This window comes from Lampris incognitus, chromosome 6, assembly GCF_029633865.1.
Source record: "Lampris incognitus isolate fLamInc1 chromosome 6, fLamInc1.hap2, whole genome shotgun sequence".
Lineage (NCBI taxonomy): Eukaryota > Metazoa > Chordata > Actinopteri > Lampriformes > Lampridae > Lampris > Lampris incognitus.
In genome coordinates this window covers 3,354,932-3,381,264 of record NC_079216.1, presented here as the reverse complement: position 1 = coordinate 3,381,264, position 26,333 = coordinate 3,354,932, and the positions used below count along the sequence as shown (strand labels likewise).

General features: G+C 44.4%; 1 protein-coding gene across 1 annotated transcript in view; it reads right to left on the bottom strand.

Annotated features, from left to right (window-relative positions):
* Nucleotides 1–26,333, bottom strand: part of ptpn9a (protein tyrosine phosphatase non-receptor type 9a) — a 50,241-nt gene that overhangs the window by 9,890 nt on the left and 14,018 nt on the right. Inside the window, exons 2-9 of the mRNA XM_056281226.1 lie at nt 20,905–21,048; nt 16,034–16,123; nt 11,520–11,644; nt 10,385–10,490; nt 5,647–5,757; nt 3,957–4,273; nt 834–921; nt 429–498 (exon numbers count right to left, since the gene is read on the bottom strand). Coding sequence (XP_056137201.1) covers nt 429–498; nt 834–921; nt 3,957–4,273; nt 5,647–5,757; nt 10,385–10,490; nt 11,520–11,644; nt 16,034–16,123; nt 20,905–21,048 — 1,051 coding nt within the window. The remainder of the gene's footprint in view (nt 1–428; nt 499–833; nt 922–3,956; nt 4,274–5,646; nt 5,758–10,384; nt 10,491–11,519; nt 11,645–16,033; nt 16,124–20,904; nt 21,049–26,333) is intronic.

The following is a 26,333-nucleotide window of genomic DNA, read 5'->3' as shown; positions in this document are numbered from 1 at the left end:
CTCATCCTGCTCTCAGGGTCGCAGGGATGCTGCAGCCTATCCCAGCAGTTATTAGGCATAATCAATTATGCAGAACAAATGAACTGCTGAGAGTAAGTCCACACCAAAATGTCCATAAAATGTGAAATTTGTGTTTTTAAATTGTATTTGGATTATTAACACCATTATCACACAACCAGGATAAACCATTATCACAAGATATGTAAAACGGTTTTAACGTCTGCGCCACAAATCTTTACACATCTGTCTTCAAACAGGGCTGAATAATTCCCTCAACAATCACCCATTTCTTCAGAAAGCCCAACAAGCTGATGAATTTTGTTTTTACACCAACAAAACATCAGTTATTAGCACTCACATTACTGTGTTCTCTGCAGCAGCCAAACCCCAGTGAGGAAGAGGAGGATGAAGAAGATGTCTTCACCTACCTTGAGTACCAATGTATGCGTTCTTCTGTTTGTAGCCATCCATGAAGCTGGCGTTGATGTAGTCTGATCTCTGAGGAGGCAACACATTGTGGTCAGTAAAGAGGAGCATCCAGGTCCAGACCATCTGATACGACTTCAACACACATGGGGAACTGAGAAGCATTTACTCAAAGAGCCGATGGAGTCACCAGACGATGGTGCTCTCTGGCTGGGTATGAACAGCGTAAACCTAATACTGAAGCACGGCTGATTTTCCAGCGCTCATTGGAACAGTAGTAAAGCAGTATGTTGTGTTTCTGAGCACAGTAACGTGTGGTTGGGGTGATACTGAGCGACTTCTAGTGGCCCGAAATGGTATGAACAACGCCCCAAACCTACACAGAAAGGATTGTGAGGAGCACGAACCTCATTTCTCCTGGCTTTCAGACGAACTCTGGTTTGGTCGAGGCACAGTACGTCTCCATATCGATTCCTCTCGTGATTGTACGCTGCGCTGTAGACGAAAAACAGGAAGATCAATAATCCGATAACTTTATTCAACAAAGGTACACAACGGCAGTCAGTGCAATATCAACACATAACACATCTACAACAATACCGTCTGTGAATGTTCTCATTCATCCAGGTCATGGTTATCCAAAGGAGTTGAATCGAGTGCAACTGGACTTGGTATATATCCGTGAAGATGTTTCGTCTCTCATCCAAGAGGCTTCCTCAGTTCCTGCCTTTCTGACTAGACCAAGCTAGTCTGACTGGCTGGTGATGAGACCCAGCATTTATCCTCTAAGAGTCGCTGTCAGAGCTATAGATGTCCATGGCTCTTTGTGTCCCGATGTTTACCAACGCCTGTCGCTAACAGAGCCATAGATATGAGTGGCTCTTTTGTGTACTGATGTTTGGCCGCGTCCGTCGTTATCGGAGCTATTGATATGCGTGGTTCTCCTGTGCTCCGATGTCCAGCCGCGCCCGTCGCCATCGGAGCTATTGATTTGCATTTGTTTAGCAGCAACGGTGGTTGGGGGTGTTAGTTTCGACTTCCTTATTCAGTGGTCATGAGAGTCGTTGGAGCCGTTAGTGACCGACTGTTGTTCTTGGAGGCTAGGCTTCTTGAGTCTCCTGGGTAGAGATGAAAGGACGGCATTGTAAGTGGGAGATAGGTGGTGTTGCAGACCTCCTCCTCTGTTGAGGGATGGTTTTTCCAGTTTCACATAGATGGCTTCCTTCACCCCTCTTTCAAACTATCTATCTTCCCTGTCCAAAATGTGTACGTTGCTGTCCTGGAAGGAGTGTGTCTTCTCCTTTAGGTGTAGATAGACTGCTGAGTCTTGTCCTGAGGAGTTTGGCCTTCTGTGTTGGACCATCCGTTTGTGTAGTGGTTGTTTGGTTTCTCCTATGTATAGGTCAGTGCAATCCTCATTGCATTGTACAGCATACACCAGATTGCTTTTCCGGGTGTGTGGTACACGGTCTTTGGGATGAACCAGTCTTTGTGGGAGTGTGTTGCTGGGTTTGAAGTATACCGGGATGTGGTGTTTGTTGAAAATTCTCCTGAGTTTCTCTGAGACCCCAGAAACATACGGGATGACTGTGCTCTTCCTTCTGTTCCTTTTCTCCTCGTCGCTCACCTGGTTGGTCTTTTTGGACCGTGTTGCAGTCTTCACAAAGGTCCAACTGGGGTAGCCACAGGTTTTTGAAGCTCCCCTCCGGTGTTTGTGTTCTTCTTGTTGGGCCTGAGTGCTGCTGGGCACATTGTCAGCTCTGTGTTGCAGAGTTCTGATGATGCTCAGTTTGTGTTCCAGAGGGTGGTGTGAGTCGAAAAGTAGATATTGGTCTGTGTGTGTAGGTTTCCTATAAACCCCAATGTGGAGGCTCCTGTCTTCCCCAATGTGGATGTCACAGTCCAAGAAGGGCAAACTGTTGTTCTTTACGTCTTCCCTTGTGAACTTAAAGTTCTTGTCCACTGAGTTGATGTGTTTGGTAAACGCTTGCACCTCTTGTGTTTGGATTTTGACCCATGTGTCGTCCACATATCTGAACCAGTGGCTCAGAGGTGTTCCTCTGAAGGAGGTCAGGACCCTGTGTTCTACCTCTTCCATAAATAAGTTGGCCACAATGGGCGATACTGGTGAGCCCATTGCACAGCTGTGTTTCTGTCTGTAAAACTGGCCCCTGAATTGGAAATATGTAGTGTTCAGGCAAAGGTCCAGTAGTTGGCAAATCTGGTCTGGGCTGAGGTTGGTCCTATTGTGAAGGATGTCGTCCCGTAGCAAACGTTGACTCACAGTTTCCAAAGCCTCCATGGTTGGGAGGCAGGTGAATAATGAGGTCACGTCGTAGGATACCATGGTTTCATCCGGTTCCAGTTTTACGCCTTGGACCTTGTCCACGAAGTCAGTGGCGTTTTGGATATGGTGAGGTGTTTCGCCCACTAAAGGGGTCAAGATGTTGGCTATATGTTTGGCAACACAAAGAGCCATGGACATCTATAGCTCTGACAACGACTCCTAGAGGATAAATTCTGAGTCTCATCAGCAGCCAGTCAGACTAGCTCGGTCTAGTCAGAAAGGCACGAACTGAGGAAGCCTCTTGGATGAGAGGGGAAACGTCTTCACGGATATATACCAAGTCCAGTTGCACTTGATTCAACTCCTTTGGACTACAACAATACCGTCTGTCAGACAAGGACTAGAGTAACATAGTTCAGCTGGCTAGGCCTACCTGAGAGGATGTAGAGCCAGTTTAGAGTGAAAAAGGGTAAGATGGATGGAATAAACATTTATATATTAGGAGACTACACAGAGTAAAGTGGCTTACTTAAACCAGACAGTACAGTAACAGTACTACAATTACAATTATGGCAGCAGCCATACCAACATGTACCCTGGCTCTGCCAAATGATGGAAGCTAAGCAGGTGTGGGCTTGGCTAGTACTTGCATAACAGACCATCCGGGAAAACTGAGTTGCTGCCGGAAGTGGTGTTGGTGGACCAGTAGGGGGCAGCCTTCCCTCTGGTCCTAATAAAAACAACAAATATCAAATCCCAATGCCCCAGTGCAGTGACGGGGACACTGTGCTGTAGGAGACGCCGCCCTTCAAATGAGACATTAAACCGAAGACCTGCCGTGCATCACCCAGGTGGTGCTACACATTGGTGGTGGTTGACATGAGTTTCCCCCTTTAATGTGAAGCACTTTGGGTGTCTAGATAAAACCCTACATAAATGTAATGATTGTTATGATTACAAAAACTTGCCTTGGCTCATAGTTGCTCAGATTTGTACAAATACATCTGTAGGCTGAAGATATCAAGTTTACTTAACCTTTGGACTTAGGAAACTATCAAACTTGCGATACTTTAAAAAGTGATTGTCTTCCAAGGTTGTGTTATGCTGACGAGTCTGAGATAAATCAAATGAAGGTGACCAAAACACCTCTTTGTTTTGAATGAAAATAAATACTACAGCAGTTTAGCCGCAGCAGAGGATTCTGGCCAGCTCAGTTACAGGAGGTTCTGGGCTGTATACTTACAGTGCACAGTGGAATGTTCCTGGAGGCGGTTCCTTGCGGAGCTCTTCGTACTCCTGGTGAATACCTGAGCGCTGGAGCCGGCCCAGGTGAGCCAGGAGCTCCTGGAGCCGCATGGCCTCAGGTCCCGGCATGTGGACGGACGTCTCCATCAGGGGGATCCCCACCAGCTCATCTACCGGGTCCACTAGGCCGTTCTGGGCCGCCAGCAGCTGCTGGTTCCAGCTGTGGGCGTCCAGAGGCAGCAGGCCACCGAGGTGCTGCGGGAGGCAGTCCCTGGGCAGGTGGTGACGCAGGTCGGCCATTTTGACCATCTGAACCTGGCAGGAAATGGAGAGGGGCGATAGGATTAATGATGTGAGAAATTAAACAGATGAACCAAATGGAGGGGAAGCCAAGAATTCTTTTGGGAGGGGCTGAAAAAATATATTGAACACTGGGGCGGCATGGCTTAGGAGGCAGAGCGGGTTGTCTAGTAATAGGAAGGTTGCTGGTTCGATTCCTGGCTCCTGCGGAGAACGTGTCGAAGTGTCCTTGAGCAAGACACTGAACCACTAAATGCTCCTGATGAGCAGGTTGGCACCTAGCATGGCAGCCTCCACCATCAGTGTATGAATGTGTGTGAATGGGTGAATGTGAGGTGTGCACTGTAACACACGGAGTGGTCAGTCGACTAGAAAAGTGCTGTATAAAATGCAGTCCATTTCCGCTTCCAGTGTGGGAAGATGGCAACGTGACTTTAGGTTCACAGCGGCCTCACCCAGTATCGGTGTGGGAAGATGGCGGCACAAATTCACATTTGCAGCGGTCACGTTAAACCTAATTTTAACCTTAAAATGAGGTTTAACGCCCATATGAGTAGCTTCAGAAATGAGCATGCAAGAAATGCAGCGGCCTTAAGCCGCCACATGTGGTCATTGGTAGACAAGAGTATCAGTTATTCTGTCTCATGGAAAACCCTTACAAAGAGTAGCGCATATTCAGTTAGGGGTAAAAGATGTGACCTGTGCTTGGCAGAGAAGTATTTTATTATTTGCAGACCTGATATGTCCACCTTGATTAATAGAAACCAATTGGCCACCATGTTGTAGACACCGAAAACAATATCTCCTTTGTAACTACAAGTAAAACGTCTTTATTACCCCCCCCCCATTAGATGATACACATATGGCATTTATTAAGAGTTTTTTAAATGTTTTTTTTTAAAAATATTTTAACTGCCTGTCCTTCCAACTGTGCCCTAACACCACCCCAATATATAATTCACATAAGTTACCTTGTTATATTTGTTATATTTAGGCCACTTCAACAGCACCCTGGCCCCTAAATGCTTTTCAAAACAAGCCCCAGTCCCATTGGTTGTGATGTTTTCTACCCCTCCATTGGTTACTGTGCATCGTAAGTACCTACCCCATTGGTTGTTATAGTTTGAATGTTTCCCATCTGATTGCTCGCTGTCCAACCGACAGTAGGGGCGTGACGCTGGGCAGCTTAACTGTATGATGCTTTGTGAATAAAACATGAGCAGCTGATGATGCCAGACGCACCAAAAAGGCCTGTACTGCTATGCACTAACAGCTTTTTTCCTGTATCCCTGTTGATACACACATATATATATATATAAAATGTGTATTTGGGGGGGGGGGTCCCTGTCCTGTGTACATTGAAAAGAGGAAACAGATCCTCTTCTTACCCTCTCCCTCAACTTCTCCTTGAGGAGCAGACTGAGGAGGTTGTAGGGAACCCGAAACCAGACAGGAGCGCCAACGATCAGCACCTTCTTCAGCCTGGCGGGGAACGCCCCCTGGTGGTTGGACAGAGAGAGAGAGAGAGAGAGAGAGAGAGAGAGAGAGAGAGAGAGAGAGAGAGAGAATTTTTTTAATTTTGAATTTTAAAACATGTCTTTATTTAACACAAATGTTTAACAAAATCTTTCTAAACATATGAACAATACTTGTCAAAGTACAAACACTCAATATGCATCTTTTAACAATCCCAAAAAACAATCATTCAACAACTCAAAACATCAAAAACAGGTAAGACCCCTTTTATCCTGCTCTGCAGAAAAACCCCAGCTCATCCTTTATGGTGGAACACAGCAGCCCTTCATAACACCACACAGCTGTGAATGTGTCCAGATCTTCCATCGCCTTGTAATAACTGAAAACTACTCTTAGAGAGAGAGAGACAGAGAGAACCAAACGTGTTTTGTTTGGTTTTTTGGAGGGGGGGTATTAAGTGACTCAGATTCACAAGGAATTTGTTTACTGATCCTAAATTGAATTTGTGGGACAGATATGAATATCAAATATTAAATTTAGGCGACTACCCCCAAAACATTTCATAAAAGGTACAATCCGTAATCCAAATGTCAACCAAGGGGTTGCTCCACCACCAAACCACAGGACAGGAAGCTGCAGTCACTCCAAGATTGATTGACAGGTGTCATAATATAAGGACTAACAGTAAACAACAACTAAATCCATCCATCCAGTGTCCAAACCGCTTATCCTGCTCTCAGGGTCGCGGGGATGCTGGAGTCTATCCCAGCAGTCACTGGGCAGCAGGCAGGGAGACACCCTGGGCAGGCTGCCAGGCCATCACAGGGCCGACACACACACACACACACACACACACACACACACACACACACACACACACACACACACACACACACACACACACCTAGGGACAAGTTAGTACGGCCGATTCACCTGACCTACATGTCTTTGGACTGTGGGAGGAAACTGGAGGCCCCGGAGGAAACCCACACAGACACGGGGAGAACATGCAAACTCTACACAGAGGATAACCCAGGACAACCCCCAAGGCTGGGCTACCCCGGGGCTCGAACCCAGGACCATCTTGCTGTGAGACGACCGCACTAACCACCGCACCACCGTGCCTCCAACAACTAATGTGAGTTTCTGATGTTTTGTGATGCTGTAAAAGGTGTGTTCACATCTCTAATTGTTGTAAAGACTGGAGTCAAACAGACCCACATCTTCTATTACCATCTGATGAGAAAGACACAACATGATTATTTTACATCTACAACGCAAACTCTTAAATTACATATATAAATATACCTCCATTTGATATGGTCACATAAATCACTGATTGGCTGTTTAAATCGACAAATGAAGTTGTTCAGTCTGAAGGATTTGTTGTGTAGTTCTGAAGTAAGAAAATCAGTCACCATCAGTCACCATCAGTTCAGATGAAGATCACTTGCTCCGGTTTATTTGTCATCAGTTGACTGGCACAGACTGACTTATTACACTGATTCTTCACAACTCAACTCATTCAGTATATAGCTGTAGGTGGACTCGATGGTGTTGTCACTGTATCAGCTTTCTTCATTTTGTTAAGCCACCACCCAGATGGTGGCGCTACTCTAACAGGCAACTCGAGTCACCAAATGACCGGATGTTGGGGTTTATTTTATTCCTACCAGACAGCTCAACCACCAAATACACCTCTGTTGAATGAAGGAGATCCATCAGAATGATCAAGTATTCATTTATTTTGCCCTGACATCTGGGTGGCGGGCGGCACGGTGGTGCAGTGGTTGGCATGGTCGTCTCACAGCAAGAAGGTCCTGGGTTCGAGCCCCGGGGTAGTCCAACCTTGGGGGTCGTCCCGGGTCGTCCTCTGTGTGGAGTTTGCATGTTCTCCCCGTGTCTGCGTGGGTTTCCTCCGGGTGCTCCAGTTTCCTCCCACAGTCCAAAGACATGTAGGTCAGGTGGATCAGCCGAACTAAATTGTCCCTAGGTGTGACTGTTTATGTATGTGTGTGTGTGTCGGCCAGCCCTGTGATGGCCTGGCAGCCTGTCCAGGGTGTTTCCCCGCCTGCCGCCCAATGACTGCTGGGATAGGCTCCAGCATCCCCGTGACCCTGAGAGCAGGATAAGCGGTTTGGATAATGGATGGATGGATGTGGGTGTCGGGTGAACATAAAAAAACACAACTGTTCAATCCATTTCACTATGTGTCATATTGACTTACAATGACAATCCTGAAGAGTTACACTCATATAAATGTACTTTGTAATTCTGTTTCTGGTGTAGTTAAGACAACAGCTAATCCTCAAATCTCCACATCCTGCAGACTGTAGCGCTGTGTGATAAGGATGGTTGGTGTCTGGGAGGACTTTAACAGGAAAAATGACAGGGGACATAGTGTTTCCATCTTCATCATAGCAGCCAGATGAGGAAGAAGAAGCCAGGTAGTGTTGAATTAGAAGAAGTGAAGGTGTTGTGTCTAACCAGCAGATATGACAGAACAAGCTGGTAGACGACCTTTACCAACACATAGTACTACATCCATAAGATAGTACTACATCCATAAGTAAAATAGGTTGTTCCGCTACCGGTGTGGGAAGATGGTGGCGTGAATTCACATTTGCAGCGGCCTCACCCAGTACCACTGTGGGAAGATGGCGGCGTGAACTGGTGTTTGCGGCGGCCTCGCTCAGTGCTGTCCATGCGGTGTCTTTGTCCCCGTCTACACCTAGGTTTGTTTTGTCTTCGTCTGATGGCTGGGAGAGCTGGCGCTGGATTGGGTGGGAGAGCTTGGTCTGCCGCATCCTGTGGGCCCAGGGACCATGGCCCTGACCGGAGCTGCGCCCCAGGAGTTAACACCAGGTTCGGTCTAACGGGACGCGGAAGTGGGGCAGGCTACGTTGACTGCCAGCCCATGCAGACCAGCAGTTCTGATAACACTGAGGGCGGTCTGGCGGCAGCCTCGCCTGACATTGACTGTGTTTTGGTGTCGTCGTGTGGAGTGCAAGGAGTGGGGGGAGGTGTGTCGAAGGTGTGTGGCTGGGAGAGCTGGCGTTGGATTGGCTGACCGGAGCCGTGCCTGAGGAGGAAACACCGAGGGCGGTCTGACAGAATGTGGAAGCGGGGCAGGCTAAGCTAACTGCTAGCCCATGCAAACCGGCAATTCCGACAGTCATCGTGGCTGGCGTTCGTCCTCTGGACAGTGGAATGTTTGGACTGTGTTGTTAACTGTTTGTGGGGTTTTTTTCTCTCTGTTTTTATATGTTTTTGGTGGTGCCATGTTTGGGAATTTTTGATGTGTGTTTTTGTCTTTTGTGTCGCACTGCTGTGGGCTGGTGGAAACAGAATCCCTTTTCTTTTGGAATCAGGAACAATTTATGGTAATTTCTATCATGTACTTGTGTCCACAAAAGAAACGAAATTTCGTTTCACCCAGCCCACAGCAGAGCAACACAAAAAATAAAAACACATATCAAAAATGTCCAAAAACAACACCAACAAAAACTTACAAAAACAGAGAGAACAAAGGGTGGGGGTGGGGTGGGGGGACACAAACAGTTAACAACACAGTCCATTCAGTGCAACACAGTCCAAACATTCCACTGTCCAGAGAACGAACGCCAGCCAGGATGACTGTCGGAACTTCCGGTCTGCAAGGGCTAGCAGTTAGCTTAGCCTGCCCTGCTTCTGTGTCCTGTCAGACTGCCCTCGGTGTTTCCTCTTCAGCTGCAGCTCCAGGCACATGTACGCAGGTACATGAAAGACATGACAATAAATTGTTCCTGATTCCTGAAAACTCCAGTTCAACCAGGTTTTCTGGTTTGTTTCTGAAACAAGAGCCCTGCTGACTCTCATTCATTTGGAATGGAGCTCAGCCCACACTCACCTCGCTACCACCTACATAGAGACACACTGGTCCAGTAACACCAGCAGATTCAGGACTGTGGCTTTAATGAGTTTGGGTCCTCCATCTTAAAACACTTGAGTGCTACTTTTCCACGAGGGTTGGTGTGAAGGCAAAACCCATCACAGATCCACATCAAAGTTATGAGGGATCAGAACACATGATGAAATCAACCCCGGCTTTACAATGCTGATTAATGATTTGTATGTAGGACCCTGGGGCGGCACGGTGGCGCAGTGGTTAGCACGGTCGCCTCACAGCAAGAAGGTCCTGGGTTCGAGCCCCGGGGTAGTCCCACCTTGGGGGTCGTCCCGGGTCGTCCTCTGTGTGGAGTTTGCATGTTCTCCCCGTGTCTGCGTGGGTTTCCTCCGGGGGCTCCGGTTTCCTTCCACAGTCCAAAGACATGTAGGTCAGGTGAATTGGCCATACTAAATTGTCCCTAGGTGTAAATATGTGTGTGTGAATATGTGTGTGTGTGTGTGTGTGGGCCCTGTGATGGACTGGCAGCCTGTCCAGAGTGTCTCCCCGCCTGCCGCCCAATGACTGCTGGGATAGGCTCCAGCACCCCCACGACCCTGAGCAGGACAAGCGATTTGGATAATGGATGGATGGATGTAGGACCCTTTTCTCAGAAATTTTGAATAAATCTATTTTCTCTGTATCAGGAAAATAATTTTCTCGGTGTTTTAATTTTCCTTTCTAGTTACTGTGTGCAAGTAAAATGCTGCCACTGGCATTCCAACCTTAAGTAAATTGAGAATCTTCTTGCTGAGGTCGAGCTCAAAGTTGGTGTAGTTTGATCCAGCCATGTCGTAGATGAAGACCAAACCGTTCCTCTGCGTCTCGAAGCTGTGGGCAAAAGAGAAGAAAAAAGACATGGATTCTACGGCTGCAGCTTTCACATCCAACATGAACACCTAAGATCTTATTCTGCAACTAACTGGACCCTAAGCAACTGTTATGTGGTATTCACTAGAATAAAAATTCATAATAATTTTGATGCACATATGATCTGTCCACCTTTTCAAAACAGCATGCCAAGTATTTCTGGATGGAAGTCGCATTAGATTCCTGAAATGTCTCTGGGTGAACTGAGGGAATGTTAAAAATCAACATCTTGGAGTGGAAACATCAGTGGAAATCATGACATTAAAAGGTCGGAATTGGTAAATTTGCTTGTTCATCTAAGCCAACCTTGAAGCACAACTAAGGCACCTGGTGATTAAAGGCAAATACAGGTTCTCCTCTTCTTCTGTACATCTTGGTTTCTGAAGGTTTAATTGATTGATCGATAGAAAAATGGACTCCCCACATGACTTCCAACCAAACCTACAGCATGTCCACAACAAATTCTTAGTGACAGCTCATGCCCAAAAGGAAAATTCTGTAATCATCGCCTCACACACAGATCCTGGTAGAAACCCAGATTAGTGTTCTAGTTCCATACAACGCTGAGGGTTATCTGACACCAGGAACGTTCAGAGAAGTTCTCATGAGAACATCTCCGTACGTTTCTGAACTTGAACATTCCCCACCAGGTTTGATCTAAAAGCCAAGGAGGAAGCGAAGATTCCCAGTACATACTGGTTTAAGTGTTGGTCTTCTCCTCTGTCAGATGTATTGTATGGCTTCAGATGACTTGAATTCTGCTGCACAAGCTACTCAGAGTTCTTTTATGTCCATTTTTTGTCGTTATTGGAACTCGACAAACTGCCACCCTCTACTGCCACTGTCTGGAGGAAAGCTGCTCTGACATTTTGTTGGCTAACTCTTCCAATGTTGTATGGAAAGAATACTAATCTGGGTTTCTTCTGGTAAAGCGGTGAGAAGATCATGACAGATCTTTCACTTCAGGGGTGAACTATCCCTCTCTCACACCTCTCCACGGCCCGGTCCAGGAGGTAGAACAGGGCCTGCAGGACCACATGGTTGCCCGTCTTGTTGGGATGGTGAAGTTTGGCCGTGTACAAGGCAATAGACGCACCTGATGGATCTCGCACACTCTGACACACACAGAAACACAGAGAGGCATTTAATGGACAGTCAGAAGCAGAAACACAAATATTTTAGATTAACCATCAGAACCAGAATCCAGTTTCAACTGCCAAGAAAGTTTTTAAAATTCCACAAATCTGCTTTATAAAACTTTGATAGATGTGGATATAAAACAAAGTAATATCAGAATGTGTACACGTCAAGTATTTCTGAAATTTAGGGCGTCCGGGTAGCGGGGCAGTCTATTCCATTGCCTACCAACACAGGGATCGCCAGTTCGAATCCCCGTGTTACCTCCAGCTTGGTCGGGTGTCCCTACAGGGAAGTCTGATGTGGGTATGTGTCCTGGTTGCTGCACTAGCACCTCCTCTGGTCAGTCAGGGTACCTGTTCGGAGGGGGGGGGGGCTGGGGGGAATAGTGTGATCCTACCACGTGCTACGTCCCCCTGGTGAAACTCCTCACTGTCAGGTGAAAAGAAGCGGCTGGCGACTCCACATGTATTGGAGGAGACATGTGGTAGTCTGCAGCCCTCCCCGGATCAGCAGAAGGGGTGGAGCAGCGACCAGGATGGCTCCGAAGAGTGGGGCAATTGGCCAGACACAATTGGGGAGAAAAAGGGGAGGGGGGGTAGGGAAAAAGTATTTCTGAAATTTGGATTCAGGTGTATATAAAATCAGCACAACTTTCAAACCCACATTTCAATCTTAAATGAATCAGCGTGGCCAGTGTGGCATGCTCTTCTTCAGTGTTCAAACTGGTTCCCAGTCCTCCACATTAACACATTCCAGTCCTGGGAAAAGGCTACAGATACCCCAGTTTATCAGCCCTGTGATGGACTAGCGGCCTGTCCAGGGTGTCTCCCCGCCTGCCGCCCAATGACTGCTGGGATAGACTCCAGCATCCCCGCGACCCCGAGAGCAGGATAAGCGGTTCAGATAACAGATGGATGGATACCCCAGTTTAGACCAGTATAAGCCTGGTACTAGGAACTGATGAATCTCTAAATATGTTGTACCAACTCCATTTCCTCTACCTGAAAAAATTAGATAACAGCTAAACGATAGCATCAGATCTGACAAATCAGTGCCTGTGAATAGCAGTCAAAACCAAGAGTACAGAAACACTGTACCCCTCTTCATTTGATCTTTATGATCTCCATCTCCATTGTATCTTTATGATCTCGACATTCATTGTATCTTTATGTATGATCTCCATCCCCTTTTTAACTTTATAATCTCTTATCTTCATTTTATCTTTATGATCTCCATCTTCATTTTAGCTTTATGATCTCGACATTCATTGTATCTTTATGTATGATCTCCATCCTCATTTTATCTTTATAATCTCTTATCTTCATTTTCTTTATGATCTCCATCTTCATTTTAGCTTTATAATCTATCTTCATTTTATCTTTATGATCTCTATCTTTATTATCTCCATCTTCATTTTATCTTTATGATCTCTATCTTCATGTTATCTTTATAATCTCTATCTTAATTGTATCTTTATGATCTCTATCTTAATTGTATCTTTATGATCTCTATCTTAATTGTATCTTTATGATCGCTATCTTCATTGTATTTTATAATCTCTATCTTAATTGTATCTTTATGATCGCTATCTTCATTGTATTTTATAATCTCTATCTTAATTGTATCTTTATGATCTCTATCTTCATTGTATCTTTATGATCGCTATCTTCATTGTATCTTTATTATCTCCATCTTCATTGTATCTTTATGATCTCCATCTTCATTGTATCTTTATGATCTCTATCTTCATTGTATCTTTATGATCTCTATCTTCATTGTATCTTTATGATCTTTATCTTCATTGTATCTTTATGATCGCTATCTTCATTGTATCTTTCTTATCTCCATCTTCATTGTATCTTTGATTTCCATCTTCATTGTATCTTTATGATCTCTATCTTCATTGTATCTATATTATCTCTATCTTCATTGTATCTTTATGATCTCTATCTTCATTGTATCTTTATGATCTCTATCTTCATTGTATCTTTATGATCTCTATCTTCGTTGTATCTTTATGATCTCTATCTTCGTTGTATCTTTATGATCTCTATCTTAATTGTATCTTTATGATCTCTATCTTCATTGTATCTTTATCTCTATCTTCATTGTATCTTTATGATCTCTATCTTCATTGTATCTTTATTATCTCTATCTTCATTGTATCTATATTATCTCTATCTTAATTGTATCTTTATGATCTCTATCTTCATTGTATCTTTATGATCTCTATCTTCATTGTATCTTTATGATCTCTATCTTCATTGTATCTTTATGATCTCTATCTTCATTGTATCTATATTATCTCTATCTTCATTGTATCTTTATGATCTCTATCTTCATTGTATCTTTATGATCGCTATCTTCATTGTATCTTTATGATCTCTATCTTCATTGTATCTTTATGATCTCTATCTTCATTGTATCTTTTTGGTTTCCATCTTCATTGTATCTTTATTATCTCTATCTTCATTGTATCTTTATGATCTCTATCTTCATTGTATCTTTATGATCTCTATCTTCATTGTATCTTTATGATCTCTATCTTCATTGTATCTTTATGATGTCTATCTTCATTGTATCTTTATGATCTCTATCTTCATTGTATCTTTATGATCTCTATCTTCATTGTATCTTTATGATTTCCATCTTCATTGTATCTTTATGATCTCTATCTTCATTGTATCTTTATGATCTCTATCTTCATTGTATCTTTATGATCTCCATCTTCATTGTATCTTTATGATCTCTATCTTCATTGTATCTTTATGATCTCTATCTTCATTGTATCTTTATGATGTCTATCTTCGTTGTATCTTTATGATCTCTATCTTCATTGTATCTTTATGATCTCTATCTTCATTGTATCTTTATGATCTCTATCTTCATTGTATCTTTATGATCTCTATCTTCATTGTATCTTTATGATCTCTATCTTCATTGTATCTTTATGATCTCTATCTTCACTGTTTTTTTTAACCAGCACAAAACACATGGGGTTTCTGTGAAATGAAACGTAATCTTCCTAAGACGCCCTTTTTAAGGACCACTGTTAACCACCAACAGCTTGATGTGTGGGGAGCGAACCGTCATGTGGATCACAATGTAAAGATGCAGAATACACTTCAGCCACAGGGAGGCGCTCTGGCTCACATCCTGGATTCTGACAGAGAGCCAAACATGGCCGTCAGGAATCCAGCAGGAGATGCACATCATGTCAAGACTCGGGGGGGGGGGGGTACTTCTAACAAACCCCTTTGTTTTTCCTGAGCGAGACGCAGCACGTTTCTTTCAAACGTGTCACTGCTCCGAAGTGTTCTGGTCTCTGACGCAGCACAGAACCACAGTCTGCTTTCCCAAAAACATCCAGAGATTCTCCGGAAACTCTTGTGTGGGCAAACTGGCCCCCGTCTGCGGCACAGAGACTAAAAATACATCAGACAGGATCTGAAGCAGCGTCACACAGAAGAATGTGGAGAACCTATCTCACTGTGGCGTGTGTGTGTGTGTGTGTGTGTGTGTGTGTGTGTGCGTGTGTGTGTGTGTGTGTGTGTGTGTGTGTGTGTGTGTGTGCGTGTGTGTCTGTGTGTGCGTGTGTGTGTGTGTGTGTATGTGTGTGTAAAATAGTCATCTCCAATGGACCAAGTTCTTAATGTATGGAATCCTGTAATCTTGGTAAAGTTGTAAAAACACACACACCTTTTTAGTCAGGCTGCACACACACACACACACACACACACACACACATACACACACACCCTCACACACACACACACACACACACACACACATGGATGTATGTATGTATGTATGTATATATGTAGGTATGTATGTTTAATATAGCGTTTTTTCCGGTAACCATCAATGTTGCAGATAAAAGTGCTCAACAAGCGAGGAGCAGAATATTAAGATATAATATCTTAATATATACATATGCCCTGTGTGATGGTCTGGCGGCCTGTCCAGGGTGTCGCCCCACCTGCCGCCCAATGACTGCTGGGATAGGCTTCAGCATCCCACGACCCTGAGAGCAGGACAAGCGGTTTGGATAATGGATGGATGGAGATATATGTATGTATGTATGTATGTATGTATGTATGTATGTATGTATGTATGTATGTGTGTGTATGTATGTATGTATGTATGTATGTATGTATGTATGTATGTATGTATGTATGCATGTCCATCCTTGTGTATATATGTGAAGATTGTTGTGTTGTAGTGTTGTTAGTCTATGTTAAGTACACTCAGAGAGCCACAAAACCGGAGTCAAATTCCATGTATGTGCAAACTTACATGGCCATTAAACATGATTCTGATTCTGATATGTGTATGTGTATATAGATATACTACATATGCATTACCAGCACGGTGAACTTGCCACTGAGCAGCTCGGAGCGGAGCGGCTCTTCCTGTGGTTGGAGTCGGACGATCCCTTCTTTTAAACGAGTTTCCTGAAAAATAAAAAATAAAACATCAATCAGCAGCTTGTTTGCTGGGACTCTGTTTTCTATCTGCTGAGAGTCTGCTCCGCCGGGACTAAACTTCTGGATGACGACCGGTCTGACCTCCGTCAAACCACTTCCTGTCAGCCACCGTCTCTTCACTTGCAACTGCCCCATTTCCATTTCACTTTCATTAGATCGTACATTATATTCCTTTTATATTCAGATTACATTCAATAGAGGATGAGTTAATTTCACTTAAATCCAATCAAAACATTTTCAGTGCAAAACAGGGTTGGGTTAATTCATCTCATTTGCTAATTTCGCTTTTTATGTTTTTATAACAGTGTTTAAAAAGGAGCAGTAAGGGATCCTGAATAAGGAGGAGCTACTAGCTTAGCTAGCTAGCTTAGCTAGCTCTTAGCTACTAGCTCCTCCTTATTCTGGAGCTCTTATTTGGAAAGTATCTCCCCCTTCACTTCTGCCTAAGAGCCTCGTGAAAGCACGAACTGATTGACAGCACGTAGAGACCAATAGAGATGCCGGCTTGTAAAGCTCTCTCCTGATTGGTTGATGATCAGGTACAGAGAAAGTCAAGTCAAGTCAATTTTATTTGTATAGCCCAATATCACAAATTACAAATTTGCCTCAGGAGGCTTTAAAGCAACACAACATCCTGTGTGTTGCTGTAAACAGAGACAGGGCCCTGCCTCTGTTTACAGCGTCTGGGGCTTATTTCTGGAGTTTATTTCTCTGAGAAATAAAAACCCCACCGGCTCGGAGCACGCCTCTTCATCTCTGCACTGAGATTCATTGGTAGTAAGTAGATGCACTGGCAAATGTGTGGCATCTACTTACTTGACAGCTGTGGGGATGTAAAAAGAGTTTGACCAAACATTCTAAAAAACGCTCTAAAGTAAACTCGCATATGATCACTTCAATTAAAAGAAGGTGAGAAAATAACGTTTAACCGAGAGGTTTACGAGTCTGATTCTGAACGGTGACATCCGATATAGCCGGTCTCAAACCTTCACCAGTTACCCCACAGGGCCAACCACGTTTTATTGGTTTTAAATCCAGAGGAGGAAGTGAATGTCACACCACGAGAGATCAGACAAAGAAACACATCTGCTTTTTGCTTTTCCTCTTCTTCTCTACCCAGCAGCTGACGTTATTCTTGATGTTAACCTTTCCCGCTAATGAATATTTCCCCATAACTAGGCCGAAGCCGGAAGTTAAACCCGTGTAACCAACAACCCTGGCGACAGCCTCAAGAAACCCTGGAGGTCAACGGAGAGCAAAAGAGACAAGGACAGAAAAGGTTTGGGTTATAGTTGTTAAGTTCTGTGTTCAGTCAAGCTTCTCTGTGCGTAACGTTTCTCCTCCTCATGTCCAACAGAAGACCCAAAACCCTCAGACTGGTTTCTGAAAACCAAATACTGCACAGCTGAGATGCTCCTTCTGTCAAGCTAAACACACTGGATTTAAAAAAGGAGCCTGACTTAAAGACCACTGCTTCCAGTTAGGGCGACAACTAACGATTGTTTTCATAATCGATGAAAATATCAATTCTTTTAACTGATGACTGATTACTTAGTTGGATTAAAATCAAAAATAAGTTCAACTTCAACTTCATTGTCGTGTGTATTGGAATACAGTGAAAATCTTGTGCTCTGGCTCTCTGCCTTAAGACAAAGGACACAAGGACAAAGAGACCCCCCCCCCCAAAAAAACCTACAGACCTACATAGACTATGTACACAGAAACCATACTTCATATACACAATATAGAAAAGTACACGATAATACAACAATGTAAGGAGCCTATGGATGTGGCAGCTGTTCAGCAACCTGACTGCCTGTAGAAAGAAACTACTAGTGAGACGGGTGGTGTGTGAGTTGATGCTCTGGTAGCGTTTTTTAGATGGAAAGAGTGACAACAGAACATGAGTGGGGCGGCTGGTGTCCTGATGATGATGTTCTGGTGTCCTGAATAATGTTTTGGGCTTTTCTTTTGCAGCGAGTGGTTTTTGCTGCTGTCTTTACAGTCCTTTGCAGCAGTCTGCAGGTCTGAGTGGTCAGGTTTCCAAACCACACTGTAATAGTCTGACAACACACTCTCCATGGCACGGCCATAAAAGTTCATAAGAGTTTTGGTATTCATAGCATGAGATGCCTAAGAAAATACAGTCTCTGCTGCGCCTTCTTGAGGATGCGATTGGTGTTGAGACACCATGTGAGGGTGTCTGTGATGTGTCAACAAAGACATTTAAACTTTCCACAGATTAAACAGACGACCCATCGATGGAAACAGGAATTCGATTTTCTCTGATCTTTCTAAAGTCAACAATGATTTCTTTTGGCTTATTGACATTTAGAGAGAGGTTGTTATGGCTCCATATGGTGAAATCTTCCACTTCCATCATTCCAATCACTGTGGCGTCATCTGCGGATTTAATGATGCTGTTGTTGTCATATTTGGCAACACATTCATGTGTATGAGGAAGTGGGGAGTTGCAGAGAAGTATGTAGGAGTGGTGCAGGATATGTATGAGGGAGGTGTGACAGTGGTGAGGTGTGTGGTTGGAATGACAGATGGGTTCAAGGTGGAGGTGGGATTACATCAAGGATCGGCTCTGAGCCCTTTCTTGCTTGTAGTGGTGATGGACAGGTTGACGGATGAGATCAGGCAGGAGTCTCCATGGATGATGATGTTTGTGGATGACATTGTGATGTGTAGTGAGAGTAGGGTGCAGGTGGAGGAGAGCCTGGAGAGGTGGAGGTATGCACTGGAGAGAAGAGGAATGAAAGTCAGTAGGAGTAAGACAGAATACCTATGTGTGAATGAGAGGGAGGACAGTGGAATGCTGAGGATGCAAGGAGTGGAGGTGACGAAGGTGGATGAGTTTAAATACTTGGGGCCACGACTGTCCAAAGTAACAGGGAGTGCAGAAGAGAGGTGAAGAAGAGAGTATTAGGGCCCAGCCAAGTCTCTGTAAAGCCGAACACACAACAGTCCTTCATGTCCCTTTGAGAACTTATTCGGCAATGAAGTTCGTCCAGCTTGTTGTCGAGGGACTGGACGTTAGACAACAGTATGCTGGGGATCAGAAGCCGGGTAGGACGCCGTCATAGCATCACAGGGCACCACCTTGTTTACCTCGCCTCCTGTAGCGCTGTCTGCGGCCATTATTCCATGGTGGCACCTGTTATAGGTAATCTCTCAGCAAGTCCGGCGGCGTCCAGCTGTTGGGAACGTCTAATCTTATGTCCAGCAGAGTCTGGAGATCATGTGTATTTGCGCAAGGCGCATTTTGTGCAACAAAAGTGACATATAACACGAAAACAAAGTGAAAGCGGCTCGTGGCGAGTCACCATAGTATGGCACCATCTTAAAATACTGATGGATGCGAATATTCAGTTTCCAGAGTCCAAAGTAGTAGTAATTAGATAATGATATAAATCAGAGGAACGCAATCAAATCTTAGCAGTTATGAAACATCATCAAACAAATGTCTGGTATTCTGACTTAAGTCTCAAACAATTGATCAATGACCAAAACTGTAAGATTAATTTTCTGTTGACTGATTAATAAATCACGGCATGGTGGTGCAGTGGTTAGCGCAGTCGCCTCACAGCAAGAAGGTCCTGGGTTCGAGGCCTGGGGTAGCCCAGCCTTGGGGGTCGTCCCGGGTCGTCCTCTGTGTGGAGTTTGCATGTTCTCCCCGTGTCTGTGTGGGTTTCCTCCGGGGGCTCCGGTTTCCTCCCACAGTCCAAAGACATGTAGGTCAGGTGACTCAAAGACAGGTGGGTCAGGTGAATCAGCTGTACTAAATTGTCCCTAGGTGTGAATGTGTGTGTGGGGGGGGGCCCTATGATGGCCTGGGTGATGGTGCAGGGTGTCTCCCCACCTGTTGCCCAATGACTGCTGGGATAGGCTCCAGCATCCCTGTGAGCAGGATAAGCGGTTTGGATAATGGATAGATGATTAATCAATCTATCGATTAACTGACTAACCTCCCTCATCTGTCTGGTTGTTCACCTATTCCTTCTCTCTTAATTCAGCGTAAACATCACTGAGTAATGTCCCCTGTTTATCCTGACAAATGACGTGTAGAAAACACTCTGTTCCCCGGAGCTGATCAGCACTAAACCCAGTCGAATAAATATTTTGTGTGTGTGCGTGTAATTCTTTAGAAATGACCTCTTTATATGCCGGCTAAACAGTCACCGCTGAAATAAGACCAGCTCCTGTGACTGCAGAGACAGCTAGAGAGAGACAGAGAGAGAGACAGCGAGAGACAGATAGAGAGAGAGTGCTGTGTCTTTGGGTGCATCTGCTTAAGTGATCTGTATGTTGGCCGGGGCTGCAGGGCTGCAGGGCTGCAGGGCTGCGGGGCCGCGGGCCTGCAGGGCTGCAGATATGCTCAGTGAAACAGTGAAGTGATGAGCGACATGCTGGACCAGCTCACTGAACTCTGTGCGGAAGTGAAGACAGCCGCCCTCCGGACACACGTACATCTGGCTGTGCTTATCATGTGGTTTTGTTGAGTTTGTGTATTGCCATCATGTATTAAGACGTTCATCTGCGAGGCTGCTGCTGCCCTGAGTGACTGGCAGGACGTCTGGAAGCCATCCTCTCCTATCATGACACACGGTTACCATCACACGGGAGGAAACTGATGAGCTGTGTGGGAGATTTGTTTGCAATCATCAAATTAGTGTTGTACAGACACACACACACACACACACACACACACACACACACACACACACACACACACCTCTTACCCTGTAGCTGTGGAACAGCTCAATGGCTCGGATGACGTCAAACTTGCGGGCCATGAGGAACTTGACGGCCAGGTCCCACGACAGCGGCGAGACGCCATGCTGACTGGTCCACTTGTTGATCTCCTCCAGAAACTGTTTGGTGGCCTGAGACACAGAAACACACCGACGTCACACACAGAAGAAAACACACACACACACACACACACACACACACACACACCGGCTTCTCATGACACGCAGCGGAGGGCGAGGAGGAAGTGAAACCCAATTTCAAAGCTGATATGAAATACAGTCCCACGCCACAGGAAGTGACACACTGGATATTTCACATGGGACAGCAGAACACACTCCATATGTATGTATATATGTTGCCTATATATATATGTGTGTGTGTGTGTGTGAGGTTAGGACTGAGTTCAGGATTAAAATTAATTTTTCTTTATTTAATCCTAACCTGACATATGTATTTATTTATCTTTATATATATACATATATACATATACACACACATTACTATATATATATTACTCTATATATATGTATATATATATATATATATGTATGTATATATGTATGTATATATATATGTGTGTGTGTGTGTGTGTATGTATATTGAGCCGCTGTGGCGACCCCTAACAGGAACAGTCAAAAGTAGTAGTAGTAGTAGTAGTATCTATGTATGTATGTATGTAAGTATATACTATGCATGTATGTATGTATGTAAGTAAGTATATGTATGTATGTATGTCTGGATATGTGTATATATGTATATTAGTATATGTGGATGTATGTATGTGGATGTGTATATATGTATATTAATATATGTATGTACGTATGTATGTATGTCTGTCTGGATGTGTGTATATATGTATATAAGTATGTGTATGTATGAGTATCTATGTTGAAATACTATATTACTACATACAGAGTGTTTCAGAGTACACAGGCTCAATGGTAAAGACTGAAAGGCGGGTGGGTTGTGGTGACAGCTGATTCCTCATTATGTTAAACAACAGCGAAGCATCAAATGAACATGAACCACAGGGGAAATGCATGAAGAAGAGGAGAAGTGATTGATGAAGAACTGTGTGTGATGTAACACTGTAATGACAAACTGCATTAAAGGCTAAAAAAATTTTTATTAACAAAAATTCAAGTTTAAATAACTAAATGTTTTTATCAACCAATAAATATTTGTATTATAAACCGTCATGTTGTCAGAGGTCATTTTATCAGAGGTCATTTCATCAGAGGTCATTTTATCAGAGGTCATCTCGTCAGAGGTCATTTCATCAGAAGTCATTTTATCAGAGGTCATTTTAAGGTCAGCTGAGGTTTGGGGCATTGGTCACTTCTGATGTTGCACAAAATCAGGAGCATTTATTTGTCATTTCAGTCCGTGCACTTGCACACATGAAATGAAACCAAAATAGTTACCCCCTGCCCCCAGCAGCGCAACACAAAGACAAGAACACACCCAAACTACAACAACACACATATCCAAACTACAAAAAACTACAAAAAAATCAGTCCAACAGTGGCGAACGCCAGGATGACTGTCAGACTGCCGGTCTGCGTGGGCTAGCAGTTAGCTTAGCCTGCCCCGCTTCCGTGTCCTGTCAGACCGCCCTCGACGTTTCCTCCTCGGACGCAGCTCCAGGCAGGGCCGTGGTCCCTGGGCCCACAGGACGCAGCAGACCAAGCTCTCCCAGTCGGTCCAGCGCCAACTCTCCCAGCCATCAAACGACGTCACAAACTTAGACACAAACGTGGACAAAGACACTGCATGGACGGTACTGGGTGAGGCTGCCGCAAACGTAAGTTCGTGCCTCCATCTTCCCAAAATGACCTCTAACAGGAATCATGAGAAACACTAAAATTCAACTGAGATGTGTTATGAACTGCAGGTCTGTGGATTTAGTTCTGGAGCATTTCTCAACTTCGACATGTAGAAGCATCACCCAATCGACTGTTTAGAAAGCAATGACTGACACAGCCAAACAGCGCTTAGCAACCATCTCCACCTCATCCTGACATCAGACATCCCATGAAGATCAACTCTAATGGAATGTGGGATCAGTAAATACTAAAGACAGAATGGAAAGTACCTGGCCAAATACCCCACTCTTCCGAGCCATCCCAGTCTCTGCTCCACCCCCTCTGCTAATCCGGAGAGGGCTGCAGACTACCACATGCCTCCTCCCATACATGAGGAGTCGCCAGCCTCTTCTTTTCACCTGACAGTGAGGAGTTTCACCAGGGGGGACGTGGCACATGGGAGGATGACACTATTCCCCCCCAGTTCCCCCTCTCCCCGAACAGGCATCCCGACCGACCAGAGGAGGCGCTAGTGCAGCGACCAGGAGAAATACCCACATCCGGCTTCCCACCCGCAGACACGGCCAATTATGTCTGTAGGGACGCCCGACCAAGCCGGAGGGAACACAGGGATTCAAACCAGTGATGTCTGTGTTGGTAGGCAACGGAATAGACCACTATGGTACCTGGACGCCCAAATTTTCACGTTAAAAGATATACTTATTGTGAGTTTGAGCCTGCAGATATTCAGGTTATGACTGTTTTAAAATATGACTTGGTGCAAGTAACGTGAGTTTAGAATAATGACAGCAATGCCTGGTAACAGTCAAGCTGTTAAGCAACACAAACTGCTGTGAAATCATTATTACTGAGTTAATGAGACTGAAAAGAAGAAAAAAAACGAGGTTAAGTGTGATTGTACGAAGTGAATTCATCAGGATGATCATTTCAGTCATAACTGCCCGAGTGGGTTTACTGAGGACACGACGCCTCTGTCTGTCCAGACGTGCATTAAATAAAATATGTGAAGCATTCAGAAAAAAATGCTTTGGCATGCGTCAAGACTGAAAGCATGAAGCAAGCAGCAACTTGTGTGAGACGACGGCATTCAGAGAAATAAAACTCATGTTGAGAAGTAACCAACGTCCTCATGAATCCCAAATCCAGGTCTCTAACGGATGAATTAGACTTTCTCTGCATTAGGGGACTTAAATCAAGTGCACATCACTGACGTCACCATTTCCATTATTTGCTCCAAAACTAGTGGCAGTAAATCAACAGCTATTTCCATTCTTTAACACAAAGGTGAATCGAGGAATTAGTCTTACAAAGACAACGTTGCATCATCAGATGGCTATGTCTGGTGTTACACTGGTTTTTATGGGCTAAATGATAATAATAATAATAATAATAATAATAATAATAATAATAATACATTTTATTTGTATAGCACTTTTGAAGGTACACAAAGACACTTTACATAAAAAAATTAACATAAAAGCAACACACCAAAAACATGTAACACAACATTAATCACATATTAAAAGTAATCCACTCTGTGCATAACTGTAGTCCACCGACTTCCAGTTTCTACTGCAGTGGTCATACCAGTTTCCTGTTTGTTGGCGTGTGCTGTTGACAATGGCACATTTTTCGCAGTGCCTGCAAGATTTACCATGGATAAATGTCAACCACATGCACACAACTGTCAACAAACTGTCACCTGCACCTACCAGCAAACGGGTGGAAAGTTTCAAGTTGTACATATCAAGTTACGTTCACAATTATGAGGGTAAATCTTGAAGGCATCACAAAAAGTATGCCATTGTCAATAGCAAACGCCAACAAACAGGAAACTGGTATGACCGCTGCAGTAGAAACCGGAAGTCAGCGGACTATAGTTATGCACAGAGTCGATTCTGAAGAGGTGAGTTTTGATTAATGATTTGAATGTGGACAGATCGGTAAAGTCTCTGATGTGTTTGGGGAGGGAGTTGCAGAGGGAGGGGGCAGCTATGGAGAAGGCTCTGTTGCCCCAGTTTCGGCGCTCGGTCCTCTGTGGTGGAGACAGGAGGTTGGCATCAGGGGAGCAAAGGCTGCTGGAAGGAGTACGGTAGTGCAGCAGGTACATGAGGCAGGAGGGGGCCTGTTTATGGAAGGATTTGTGAGTGAGGAGAAGGACTTTGAATTGGATTCATTGTGGGACAGGGAGCCAGTGGAGGTTCTGGAGGACAGAGGTGATGTGGTCACGGGCATGGGAGTGGGTGAGCAGGCCAGCAGCAGAGTTCTGGATGTACTGGAAGGAATTTGAATGATGAAACAGAGAATGCTGTCGCAGTGGTCGTTTCTGGATGTGATGAAGGCATGGATAAAAGTTTTGGTGGCAGGTAAGGAGAGTGATGGGTGGAGATAAGCTATGTTTTTAGGTAGAAAAAGGCAGTTCTGGTGATTTGATTGACATGGTGCTCAAAGGAGAGGTTGCTGTCAAAAATTATTCCGAGTTTATGGATGTAGGGGGAGGGAGACAGAGTGGAGTTATCAATGGTAAGGCAGATGTTTTGTGGTTTTGGTAAGGGATTTGGAACCCATGATGATCATGTCAGATTTATCACAGTTTAGTTTGAGGAAGTTGGCTTTCATTCATGATTTAATTTCAGTGTGACAGTTGTTCAGACTGAGTAAGTTGCAGTGGTGATGGATTGAGTGTCGATGTAGAGCTAGATGTCATCGGCATAGCAGTACAAGTGGAGACCATGATGATGTATGATGTTACCAAGGGGGAGCTTGTAAAGGATGAACAGGAGAAGACCAAGTGCCGAACCCTGGGGGACACCTTGGGACAGAGCAGCAGTGAAGGAGGTGCAGTTGTTGATGCTGATGAACTGTTTGTTGTCTGTTTGTGAGATATAACTTCAGTCAGGAGGGGGCAGTACCGGTGATGTTGAGGGAGGAGTCAAAGCGGGAGAGAAGAATGGATGGTGTCAAAAACTGCAGTGAGGTCAAGGAGGATGAGAATGCTGAGGTGGCGTGGTGGTGAGTCTGAAGAGAGGAGGAGGTTATTGGTGACTTTAAGGGGGGCTGTTTCTGTGCTGTCAGTGGAAACCAGATAGAAATGGTTCAAACAGGTTGTTAGAGATGAGGTAAGCTTTGAGTTGGGAGAGGACAACACATTCCACTATTTTGATAGAAAGGGGAGATCGGAGATTGGCCGGAAGTTGGCCATGATATCAAGGTTGAGTCGTTTTTTTGAGACTGGGGTGACAGCAGCCAGTTTAAGCATATGGGGGACTGAACCAGAGCTGAAGGAGGAGTAAATGATTTCTGTGATGAGTGAGGAGGTAGGTGGGAGACAGTCCTTAACAACATTGGATGTGATGGGATCCAGAAGACAAGTGGAGCTTCTCATTCCTAATGCAAGGCTGGACAGCTCCAAAATTATTAAATTGCTATTGATTAGAAATTGCTGGATCTGGGATCGATCATCTGTGCAACATTTGGCTGTTGTGTTGCTTACAACCAGCTGGCCTGACAAACTGATTAAAGGACAGGTTAATTTTTTTTAAATCAGATTTCACTGAAATGTTTTCCCCCAACACTGACAATCATACAAA